This window comes from Vombatus ursinus, unplaced genomic scaffold (assembly GCF_900497805.2).
Source record: "Vombatus ursinus unplaced genomic scaffold, bare-nosed wombat genome assembly UNPS02014811.1, whole genome shotgun sequence".
Lineage (NCBI taxonomy): Eukaryota > Metazoa > Chordata > Mammalia > Diprotodontia > Vombatidae > Vombatus > Vombatus ursinus.
The window spans coordinates 7,038,305-7,050,438 of record NW_020954589.1 but is presented as its reverse complement, the minus strand read 5'-3'; the positions used below and the strand labels follow the sequence as shown (position 1 = coordinate 7,050,438).

The following is a 12,134-nucleotide window of genomic DNA, read 5'->3' as shown; positions in this document are numbered from 1 at the left end:
GAGAGAGAGTAGAAAGGGAACGGTGCCGGAAATGGCGCAAAGGCCTAAGAGGAAGTGCCTTCCCCTCCGGCCGCCTTGGTTACAGAGCTTACCTGTTCCAGCTCCATTCCCCCTAAACGTCATCACTCTGCGCCCGTCTGGTCCTCCCGAGAGGGCGGAGGAAGCTGCAGCTGTGGACTCTGTGAAGGAGATAACATCTCCTTTTTCAGGTGAGGACCCTCCTTCTCTCCTTTTCCCCGGCCTGCGGCTCTTTATGTCTTCTTGCCCCGTTGCTATGGTGACATGGCTGGAGTTCCGGCCCGAACCCCAGGCGTTCGGGAACCCCTGTAGTTGCTATGATCACCGACTTCGGGCGGCTGGAGTTCGATCACTGTTGCCACAGTAACAGTGTATATGAGGGTTGGGGGTATTCCAGGAGAGTGTGTGCATGTTGTTTCACCTATTAAACTGTGAGCCCCTTTAGGGCAGGGACAGTTTTGGCTATTCTTTGTATTTCCAGCGCGTAGCACAGTTCCTGGCACATAGTAAGCGCTTAGTAAGTGCTTATTGACTTGATTTGAGAGTGCCCTGCCAACCAGGGAATGGGGGGAGGGGGTGGAGAAGAAATGGACCTCTCAGGGAACACCATACCTCTTACACTGTGACTGGAAACCATCCTCCTCCAAAATGATTTTGTGCTGGGATTTAGACAGAACTTGTGTCCTAGTCCTGGCTGTGCCGCAGACCAGCACTGGGATCTCAAACAAGCCACTTCCTTTTTGAGAATCTGTTTCCTCACTTGTAGAATAGATGAGAGTCAGACTAGATGGCCTTCGTCGCACTGATCTCTGGGAGTCTGTGACATGGCTGACCCAGGTCCTGGATTTCTCAGTGTTCTCCCCTTTGGAATCCAGGGATGCCACTGGGAGGACAAGGCAGGGCCTGGAGCAGGCCATGGTGAAATGGATACCTCTCAGATATCTTGGGCATTTAGGCTATGGGGATGGACGCGCAAAAGGTACTTCCCTTGGACAGATTGTTTTGCTATACAGTTGCATCTCTGGAGGGCCAGACCTGGCTCAGAGCAGGGAGCTGACATGTTGGTGCTGCCCCCAGGACTGAGTGAGGAAGAAGAAGCATTGCAGAAGAAATTCAGCAAACTCAAGAAAAAGGTGAGCAAACAAGCATAGTGAGCCAAAGAGAAGGATAGGCCCTTATCCCAAATCCTTTTTTTGATCCCTTTACTGTAAGAATAACCACCTTCCAATAGTAAGTCTGATATAAAGTAGCTCTTGATAGACAACAGATAGGTATGTGACTTATGAACCCAGTGTCATTAAATATTGTACCCTGGAGAGCCACAGGATATCATGGTTTTAGTAGTTTTTACCAGTAATTATAATAAGTGAAATTTATGGGAAGTTCTCCCAACACAGAAGCCATAGGATCTTAGGGTGGGAAAAGGCCCTCATTAACTCTTTTTCTTTTCTTTTTGCTTCTCTCTCCTCTCTAGAAAAAAGCATTATTGGCTCTTAAGAAGCAGAGTAATAGTAGCACAGCCAGCCAGGGGGGAGTCAAACGCTGTGAGTAATGGGTTAAATGCTGTTATTATGGGGGTTGAGGGAAGCAAGGTGGATTTTGGTAGGGATTCCAACAGTGGACTGAAAAAGGAATTAAGACCTAAAAGGACTTCTCCCACAGGTCAGGTGAAATTAACACCTCCACTTTATACTTTCTCTGTTCGTCCTTGCTTAGCTCTATCAGAGCAACCTGTGGTAGACACAGCCACAGCAACAGAGCAGGCTAAACAGCTGGTAAAATCAGGAGCTATCAGTGCCATTAAAGCTGAGACCAAGAATTCTGGCTTCAAGCGGTCACGGACTCTAGAGGGGAAATTGAAGGTAAGTGGGAATCAAGGAAAGGGCAGGTGAGTCCGGTCTTGATTTACCACATTGAGGGACAATTTGAATTGAATTGAAGTGGGAAAAGGAAGGCTTTTTTGAGAATGGAAGAAAGCAATTTTAGGACAGAAAGAAGTGGTAGCAGTTTAACCTTGAATAGTCACTTTCTATGGGCATCAGTTTCCTCAAAAGGGAGCCAGACCAGATGATTTTTTTAAGGTCCTTTCTGACTTTAAATTACTTTATAGCAAAGGTATTATATTTATGGAATATACCTGAGAGCTGGTACAAACCAAAGACAAAATAAGCTCACGAAAGGTTTAGGTAACCTCATCAGTCAATCAAAAAGCATTTATTAAATGTTTACTGTGTACCAGTCTCAGTGCTCAGCATTGGGAATACAAGACAGAAACATCCTTACATCCTTGGGGGAGATAGAATGTACGTATTGTAAGTATATACAAAATAAGTAGAAGGTAGTTTGGGGACAGAGGGAGACTAACAGCTTGAGTAGATCAAGGAAAGTAAGAAGATAGTCTTTGAACTAAGCTTTAAAGTAAACAAGGGATTCTTAGAGAAGGTAAGGAGGAAGCTGGGGAATGATACCAGTACAAAGGAGATAGCTAGTGCAAAAAGCACCAAGATGGGTGATGGAGTGTAACATGTGAGGAAAAGTAAGGAGGCTACTCTGGATGGACCGCCTAATTCAGGAATAGGAATGATATATAAGATTTCTGGGAAGTTATGTTGGGGCCTGGTTGTAAACGGTTTTAAGTGCCAAACAAAGGATTTTATGTTTAGTCCTAAAGGCAATAGGCAACCATTAGCCAATGGCTATTTTATTAAAAAGGAAATCACTCTAGTATGGATAGATTGGAGAAGGGAAAGACTTGGAGATAGAGATACTAAGAGGTTATTGCAGTAACCCAAGCAATAGGTGATGAGGATTTAAAAAACTAGGGTTATAGTCATGTGGGTAAAAAGGAGAATACCCAGGAGATGTTGTGGAGGTAGAGACAAGATTTAGTATCTGATAGATATGTGGAGTGGGGCAACGTTGGAGAGTCAAAGATAATGCCACAATTGTGAAACTGGGTGACAAAATATTGATGCCTTCAGCAGAGATGGAAAAGTTTGGAAGAAGGTTTTGGGGAAAAGAAAACAAGTTCTGTTTTGGACATGTTGCATTTTATATACCTAAAGGACATCTAGTTCAAAATTTCCAGTAAGCAATTGATTTAAGACTGGAGCACAGGAGGGACAGTAGGGTTGAATATAGATTTTGGAATTATCTGCATAGAAATTATAATTAAGCCAGTTGCTCACCATGAGAGAGAAAAAAAAGCTCACCAAATGAGAGAATATGGAGGGGTAAGAGAAGAGAACCCAGGACATTTATCTTGGAGTACACCCACAGTTAGGGGACAGGATATAGATAATGAATTAGCAAAGGAGAATGATAAGTAGTGGTGAGACTGGTAGGAGTGGAACTAAGAGAGCATTGTCACGAAAACCCAGAGCATATTTCTGAATGATTGGTCAATTATAGGTTATCTGAGGAAGTTAGAAATGTATTTGGGCATTTCTGTTGAGCACATGCCATGTTTGGAAAGGAGTTAAAAGAAAAGGGGATCATCAAAATATTTTAAAAGGGAGAAGAAACAAAAGAGGAAGAAGGGAGGCTTTGGCCAATTAACTGGAGTGTCCTAACTCCACTCTGTTACTCTTAGGATCCAGAGAAGGGCCCAGCCCCTACTTTTCAACCATTTCAGCGAAGCATCTCAGCTGATGATGACTTGCAGGAGGTAATGGGGAAATTCACAGATTTTCAGTGCTTGGAAAGCATTGGGTAGAAGGGGGAGGGAGGGATTGTGGTGGGAATAGGCTGAGTGAAGTTAGAGAAAGGAGAAAAATGAGTTAGGCAACTGGGTACCTGATTCTGAGTATTAACTTAGCTATTCTTCATGCCATTCTTTGTTTTCTTCCATCTAGTCATCCAGACGTCCCCAGAGGAAATCTCTATATGAGAGGTTAGAGATGGGACAGGGTTCTTGGATCCATGGGACTTGGGCTGGAAGGAACCAGGGTCTGAAAGGGGAGGATGCATATACCCCTGAGAAGGGGATGAGATAGGGACCTCACATCCTTACCATATGCCTCTACAGCTTTGTTTCATCCAGTGATCGGCTTCGGGAGCTAGGACCAGAAGGGGAGGAATCAGAAGGTCCAGGGGGTGGCGATGGCCCTCCCCGAAGCTTTGACTGGGGCTATGAGGAACGAAGTGGTCCCCCCTCTTCAGCCTCCCCACCTCGAAGCCGAAGTCGAGATCGCAATCATGAGAGGAACCGGGAAAGGGATAGGGACCGGGATCGAGACAGGGACCGGGATCGGGACAAGGACCGAGAACGGGATCGAGACCGGGACAGAGAACGTGATCGAGACCGGGACAGAGAACGTGACCGGGACAGGGACCGAGACCGGGATCGGGACAGAGACCGAGATCGGGACAGGGACCGAGACCGGGATCGAGAAGGCCCTTTCCGAAGTAAGGGACATGAACTTAGGGGATGGGAAGTTTCAGAGAATATTTAATTGGGGCCCACAATGACCTTTCCAGTAAGAAATTGATTGGATTGATCCCTGATCCTAAGCATGATCTCTGGCCTCACAGGGTCTGATTCATTCCCTGAGTACCGAGGTCCACGTAAGGGGAACACGCTGTATGTATCTGGAACAGATATGACACCCACCCTCCTTCGTGGAGCCTTCTCACCCTTTGGGAACATCATTGACCTTTCCATGGACCCACCCCGAAAGTAAGGAGGGTTTGGAATAGGAAGTGAGAAGAGTGAGGTGCAATAAGATATTTAGGGTCATAGGAAAAAATTCAAGGGAGTGAGAGACAGTTCTCATGGGCCAGAAAGAAAGAGACAGAAGGTTGGGAGGGAGTGGGGAAGGGAGCTCTTATGTTGGGCCTGGTAGAAGAAATGGTCAAAAGATATGTGGGCCCCAGAATGATGCCATTTTCCATCCTCACCCAGCTGTGCCTTTGTCACCTATGAGAAGATGGAATCAGCAGATCAGGCAATAGCCGAGGTCAGAATTCTTAAATCTATTCCCCTTGTCCCTTCTCCTGATCCATTTATTTCCTCCATAAAATACTGGGAGTGGGGGAGTGTAAGTTGTGAGTGCCTTCCCAACATCAGTCTCCTCATTCTCAATCTGTAGGATTTCTTATGTTCTTAATTCCCAACTTATTTTGTCCATGGGATATATCTGAGGCAAATAGATTCTCTCTAATGTGTTCTTAACCCTTCCTACCACCACTCATCTCTCCGCTCACAGCTCAACGGGACCAAGGTAGAATCTGTGCAGCTCAAGGTTAGCATCGCTCGTAAGCAGCCCATGCTAGATGCTGCCACTGGCAATTCTGTCTGGGGCTCCCTTGGTAAGAATACAGTGAACCCCACCATAATCCACTACTTCATTTTGCTCTTCTGTATGACCTTACACTCACTAGAAGGTGAGGAGGGCCAGGACTAGGGTGATAGCTATGGGAAGGGAAAGGAAAGGAGATGAACTCAAGATATTTGGAAAAAATTAACAAAATCGAGTTGGGCATAGAAGGATGAGAGGGAGGGGGAAGAGTCAGAGAAGGAGGTTCCTTTCCATAGGGAAGCCTCTAGCTTAAATAACTAGGAAGAATAGGAAAGTTGGATTCAGGGTGCCATTTTGTTGGAGAAGTAGACGAATTAAATTTTAGATATGTTTATTTTTGAGGTGATAGCAGAACTTTCAGATGTAAATGCCCTATATGCACATACAAGCCCAGAACTCAGATATTAAGGTTGTGGGTGAAAGTCTGCATTTGATAGCATAGAGAATAATTGAAATTATGAGAGAAGATAAGTTCATCTGTAAGGCTGTAGAGAAGAGCAGAAAACCAGGAACTGAGCCTTGAGGACTATCTAGTAATTTTTCCCTCCATTTCCTCTCAAAATGTAGAAAGAGAGGGAGAAGAATAGAAAAGAGAGACATAAGAATATAGCCAGAGTAATGCCATGTCATGGAAGCCAAGAGGAAAGAGGTTCAGGAAATTGGGAAGGGGGAATGGTAAGTGTCATTTGCCACAGAAAGTGAAAACGAGGAAAAGGCCATTCAGTTTGGTAACTAGGATGTCACAAAGTCATAGCCATAGGATTTAGAGCTGGAATGGAGTTTAGAGATTATCTAGGTCAACACCCTCATTTTACAGATGAGGAAAATTAGGCCCAAAGAGGTTAAATGACTTGCCCCAAATTGCATAGCAGAAACCACATGATCTGACTCCAAATCTAGTGCTCTTCCCACTACTCCCATTTGTTGGTGAACTTTGAGGGAGCGCTTTCTTGGACAGATGGGGTAGAAGTCACATGTCATAGATTTAGGGAGGGAATGAATAGTAAGGAAGTGTCAGCAGTAGTTGGAAACCAATCAGTTAAAAGACTTTGCAGTGAAAAGGAGAGGAATAGGATGTTAGTTGAAGAATTAAGCCAAAATCAAACAAAGGGTTTTGGGGCTGGTTGGTTGGTTGGTTTGTTTGTTTGTTTTCAGATTGTAGGAGAACTATGCATATTTGAAAGAGGAGGAAAAATTAAAGAGATTGGAAGAATGAGAATGAGGTTTCCCAGGAATTGGGAAGAACTGTTATCTTAGGGCACAGGCAGAGGAGTTAACTTTAGGAGGAGGGATATTTCCTTCTTTGCCTTCTAAAGAAAGTAAGAGAGTATCCGTAGGGACAGTAGTACATGAAAGTGAATATGGTGGGTCAGATTGTTCTCAGAATGTGTTTGGGAAGGGTTAGGAACTTGAATAAGAATACTCTGAGCTAAACCTATATCCTTTAATATATTACCTTGGAACAGAGATATTTATATTGCTGCATTATCTGTCCCTATCACTTTAATATTAATAAATGGACCCATTTCCCAACTTTATAGCTGGATAATAGAAAGTTTTCATAGTGAGGCAGAGAGGAAAGGAAAGGAGGGAGATGTCAAAGCCAAATTTATCTAAGGTAAGACCCAAAATTCACCAGTGTCATTGACAAAAGAATGCAACTTCCTTTCAGAATTTTAATAATCCTATTTGTAGTACTGATAGAAGTTAATTGTTAACATTATCCGTGTCTTTACTTTGTAAAATCATTATAGACATTTCAAAGGACACAAATTGCTTTTAATGATGTTAATCAATACAATTCAAAATGGCATTTTTTTTCCACTTTCCCCTTTCCTTCACCCATGCTTCAGGGGCTTCACTCAGAGCCTGGGTTGGCCACTCATGGGCTTGAGAATGGCAGGAAGGCAGTCCAGAGTAGATGACTGTATTATAGGGGGCTCTACATTCCCAGGGGTCTGTGTGAGGTTGCAGATCCCCACAGAGGTAAAGAAGGGCTGAAGACCAACTTTGCTTCATAGCTGAACCTAAGGGTGGGCCTGTTCTGTGCATCTGACTAGGTTTTTTGTTTTCTTGACATATTCTCCCCTTTCTTCCTAGCTGTACAAAGCAGCCCTAAGGGCTGCCATCGGGACAAGAGGACCCAGATTGTCTACAATGATGATGTCTATAAAGAAAACCTTGTGGATGGGTTCTAGGCAGCTGGAAGAGTGGGGGAGGAAAATCCCTCCTCTCTTCTTCCCCCCATCCACCCTCCCCTCCCCATCCAGGTCTCAGTAAAAACCACTGAGGTGGATATTCAGTTAACCTCCTTAGCCTCTGAATTTCTTTCATCTGGGATTGGGGTGAGGCCCATCAAAAAGATCATCTGTTTTGGTGTGGGCTGTACTACTATGGCTGTCAGAATTCCTCAGGCCCCCACACACAGAGCTCACACAGGAATGATTGCAGTTCTTTGTTTTAATTTTCCCAGACAACACCTATTTCCCATGCCTTTGTTCCATCCCAATAGGAAATCTCACAGGAAGCCTAGATCTTCGTCCTTCAGTTTCTCCTGAAGCCAAGGCAGTACTTGAAAGAGGTTGATGTGGAAGTCACGGGCGTGAGAGGGAGCCAGTCTTTTGGGGTTCTTGCAGACATCTACCACACCCCAGCTAATCACACCTACCTAAGGAAAAGTTAGGGGGAAGGATATGTTGCCATTTGGGTGGTACCCACTGGAAATTCCAAGAAGCACATAAGTTTTGCAGAACCTTCCCAGAACCAAAGAACAATTCAAGGTTTTCCCTCACCCACTAGAACTGAGCTGCCATGCTAATTTGTGGCCTCAGGAGAACATTTTGCCTCCTGAGATGGAAAGGAAAAGAAAGACTTACTTGAATGAAGCGACTTTTCTTGTGAATAATAAGTGGACCACCAGAATCCCCTATAGGGAGAGGGGGAAAGCCATAATAAGCTTATAGAAGATGATCAAATTTTGGAGAAAAGGCACTGAAGAGAAAGTTTTCTTGCCTTTACAGGTGTTGGGGTCAACATTAGGTTCTGTTCCCCCAGTGCAGAGGAATCGGGGTGTTACCACATCAGAGACCTGCTTTACCTTCTCATAGCCTTGGGCCTTGAGGGCATCTCTCTCACAGTTCTCTTTCTGTGGGCAACAATAAGAAGAGATGGGTTTGTGGGAGGGGGAACTTAAGGAGAAATGGTCTTCCTGCAGGGCCCTCCCACCCCCTCCTCACCATCTCCCCATTCTTTATGTAAACTTCCTTCTGTATCAAGTTCTTGTCCTGAAACACAAACAGGGCTTTGACATTCTTCTCAGGGAGCAGCTCTTTTTCTGGGGGGAAAAACAAAGAGACAGGCTAACATCTTCCCTACTATACATCCATCTGTTGTTGTCTTTCATCTTTTGATGTCTTATTTCTCTCACCCTGTTGTTGACATGTGGTTGTCGTTGGGAGCCTCAAAGCACGTGTTGTTGCCTCTGTGCATGGAAGACAGATGGGTCTGTGGAGGAGACAGAGAGAGCTCAAGTCAAGCAAGTGCCGTGCTATTCAGGGCCAGTGCTGCACTCTGGGCTCCAGCCCTGTGCCAGACCCAGGGATTCTGACCGAAGATCTTTTGAGAATATGAACTTCTTTTTGAGCTTGACGAGGGCAATGTCATAGTCATAGAATTCAGGAATCCCTTCAGCTTTTTTTCTATTGATGTCATAATCAGGGTGGAAATAGACAGCATCCACCTCCCTGTTCTTCATACCTCCTGGAATAAAGGAAGAGGACACGGGAATCAGGAAGTCACCTCAGAACTACTGCTCTGGCCCTAGTCTCCAGTTCCGTCTCTATTCTCCCTGCCCCTGATCAAGAGCATAAGGGAAGGGCAGTGAGAGGTGGGAGGTGGTGTTTAGGTGGGTATAAAGGTGATTAGGAAATTCCCATTGATGAGAAGTATTTTGATAAGAGAATACAAGGGAGCCCTAGGGAACCAGAGCTGCCTCACCTGCGTCAACCTTGATAGAATGGGCCTGATCATCCACATTAAAGCAGTGGGCAGCTGTCAGCAGAAAGTATTCTGACACAACAGCCCCTTTACACGCCTCCTTTCCTGTAGACCGCTGTGAATAAAAATGGGGTGGGGTACAAGAGTCATATCCCCAGCTATAAGCACTCCCTGATACAACCTTCACACCCTGTTCCCCTCTTCTCCAGCCCATCCTCAAGCACTCACAATGACATTGATGGTGACATGCCAGGGTTGTCTTTCATAGTGTCCACTTTTCTGATGTCCCCATGCTATCCCACACAGACCTAGAGTCTTGCTTTCATCTAGGGGACAGAGAAAACGAGGGAGTTGTTGCCTCCTAGCTCCCTTGATGGGAGTGAACTCATGCTGGTGAGGATGTTAAAGCTGGAGAAGGGACACGTGGTTTGGGCAGCTTAGTCTTTAATATTCCATTATTCTGTTATTAAGGACTAGAACGGGAATGAAAAATTGAAACAGAGGGAAACAAGGTTTCATCAGGATGGAGGAGGATTAGACATCAGAAAGTATCTCTGAACTCTCAGGGAGAGAAGGCAGGAGCAAGGAGTTAAATGATCGGGGGCTATGGAAAGGGTAGTAGTGATCCCCAGATTCTTATATCATTGGGTAGTAGCCCCACCTCCTCCAAGCTCCTACCAATCATCAAGGAGAAGACACGCTCCAGGTCTTCCATGTCCTTAACCTTGAACACATGCTTTTCCCCATCCTTCTTTGAAGCCAAAGCATTGATCTTCTCCTGGTCCACCAGCGGCCCAATCCCAAACACATAGACATCTAAGGATGAGAGCAAAGCTTGAGTGCCTCCTGAATCCCTAAAAGCAGCAGTATCTGCTCCAGACGTGAGGGTCTTTGTTTTAACTGTTCAAAGGAGCTTGGCCACTCACCCAGATAATCTTCCCTTGGGTTTCTCCGGTTCCTTCCAATATCCAGAAACTCTCGGATTTGCTCAATAGCAGCCACAGGGTCCCCTCCCATGTTGTAATTTCCTGCATGTATTAAAAAAAGTAAGGATTATGTTCCCAAAAGAGTGACAGGGCAGATTGATACATGCCAGCTAAGGTGTGAAGAAATGACATTATTGGTCAGGGCCATAAAAAGCTGATGGAAAGAGTTAGAAATCATGGCAGCATTGGGAGACAAGCATTCTCTTTGACTTCTCCGACTGGTAAGAGAAGTCCAGAGGTAGCCATGAAGCCAAAAGACTAAACAAGGAATCATTCACAGAGGGATTGGGGAGTGGCCAGGGAGGTGGACAATCACCCAAGAGGTCTGCGTGGTCATGTGGACTGAGGGAGTTGCACATTGAAAGCCTATGGTTTAGGGGAAATGGAAGGGTTGGAGACTTTCATGGAGAAGTTCCCTCTAACCATCAGTCATAAGCACGATCACATGGCGTGTTTGATTCCAATTATAGTCATTTTTGGACGACTCCTGTGCGATCATCATCTCATATAGCAGTGTCAACGCCCGTTTTGTGTTCGTCCCTGACTTTGATTCGTGGTCTGCAGGGAAGAACAAGATTATCATCCCCTCCCCTCAAGCCTCTGGTCACAATCTTCTGACCCACCTCGCAATCCCCTCTCCTTCCTCTCTACCTGATAGACCTGCTTCTCCCCCATGTCTTCTACCTAACCACCAACACAACATATGACTTCCTGATCCCCCTGTAATACTGCTAATTTCCTCTGACCTCCATAGGAACATCCTCCAACCCCCATGGGCACGGGTGGCTAGACCTTTATATTGGATCTTTTCCAGCTGCTGGGTGACCCAGTCTGCATCACTGCTTCGCTCATCTGACAGTCTGACCACAGCTTTGGCCTCCGTGGCATAGGTCACCACTGCATACCGTGGCTTCACACCATAACTTGCCACCTGGCAAGAGAAGGAAGATACTGGGGTGACTCAAGAAGTAACAGGAAGAAGCATCTACTGGGTTAGACAGTTAGCCAGGATGTAGAGGACCCATGGTTAATAGGTGGTTCAGGGTCTGAGGTCTTAAAGCCAGCAGAATTTGGGAGAATCTAGGGAGTAGGGTGGCATGATGGACTGAGGGGAGAGAAGAATAGAGGCATGGGCAGGCTGGAGGGAGCACTTCTGCACTTCCTTAAAGCCCAGCTCTGTTGCCACCTCTTCTATGAACCCTTTCCTCATCATCCCAAATCAAGAAGGACCTTCCCTATCTGACCACTCACAACACTTTGTTTCGGGCCTCTTTGATGTACTTATTACCTCACATTGTTATTATAGTTAACTGTGTCTGCATCATCTCTCCCATCCCTAGACAAAGCTCCAAGATGCCAGGAACTGAGCCTTATCCAAAATTTCTCCCCATGTGTCACACAGATTTCTTAATTAATGCTTAATAAATGTTTGCTGATTTGAAGGAGAGGCAGCAGGAGGCCTTTGGGATTAGTCTCAGGCTGCCCAAGGAGTCACCACCTTTTCAATGAGGCTGGTAAAACACTTTTTGGCCCCTGTGAAGTTGTTCTTGCCAATGCTATCTGATGCATCTAGCACTAGGTACATGTTCATGGATCCTGAGGGGTCCAAGACAATCTTCCGCTTCTGTTGCTCCCCTAAGAGGGAAACAAAGTATAGAAGGCTTGGAAACTGCTCCCCCAGTGTGCCCACCTCCCTCTTTCCCTAGATTCACTTGCTCTCCACTCTCCTTCCTGGGACTTTGTCCCAAAAGTTGCCCCTCCACTAGTTCCCGATATCTGTACACACACACACACACACACACACACACACACACACACACACACACACACACAC

General features: G+C 45.5%; 2 protein-coding genes across 3 annotated transcripts in view; one reads left to right on the top strand and one right to left on the bottom strand.

The window, feature by feature from the left end:
- Positions 1-107: 107 nt before the first annotated feature.
- Positions 108-7,619, top strand: NELFE (negative elongation factor complex member E). Of its 2 annotated transcripts, none has more exons than XM_027876505.1 (11): positions 108-209; positions 1,015-1,151; positions 1,493-1,562; positions 1,735-1,880; positions 3,611-3,685; positions 3,873-3,910; positions 4,046-4,425; positions 4,552-4,696; positions 4,922-4,976; positions 5,226-5,328; positions 7,419-7,619. In XM_027876505.1, exons 2-11 carry the CDS (start codon positions 1,077-1,079, stop codon positions 7,514-7,516), a joined length of 1,185 nt encoding a protein of 394 aa, XP_027732306.1. In that variant the 5' UTR covers positions 108-209; positions 1,015-1,076; the 3' UTR covers positions 7,517-7,619. The 2 variants fall into 2 exon arrangements, with proteins under 2 accessions (XP_027732306.1, XP_027732307.1); XM_027876506.1 differs by having other exon boundaries at positions 123-209; positions 1,032-1,151.
- A 141-nt stretch (positions 7,620-7,760) lies between these two features.
- CFB (complement factor B) overlaps positions 7,761-12,134 on the bottom strand; it is a 7,386-nt gene continuing 3,012 nt past the window's right edge. Inside the window, exons 6-18 of the mRNA XM_027876501.1 lie at positions 11,799-11,935; positions 11,093-11,231; positions 10,724-10,858; positions 10,241-10,342; positions 9,993-10,130; positions 9,543-9,640; positions 9,315-9,429; positions 8,927-9,077; positions 8,746-8,822; positions 8,555-8,652; positions 8,331-8,463; positions 8,195-8,244; positions 7,761-7,986 (exon numbers count right to left, since the gene is read on the bottom strand). Of these exons, the coding sequence (XP_027732302.1) occupies positions 7,837-7,986; positions 8,195-8,244; positions 8,331-8,463; positions 8,555-8,652; positions 8,746-8,822; positions 8,927-9,077; positions 9,315-9,429; positions 9,543-9,640; positions 9,993-10,130; positions 10,241-10,342; positions 10,724-10,858; positions 11,093-11,231; positions 11,799-11,935 (1,523 nt within the window). The 3' untranslated portion in view covers positions 7,761-7,836. The remainder of the gene's footprint in view (positions 7,987-8,194; positions 8,245-8,330; positions 8,464-8,554; positions 8,653-8,745; positions 8,823-8,926; positions 9,078-9,314; positions 9,430-9,542; positions 9,641-9,992; positions 10,131-10,240; positions 10,343-10,723; positions 10,859-11,092; positions 11,232-11,798; positions 11,936-12,134) is intronic.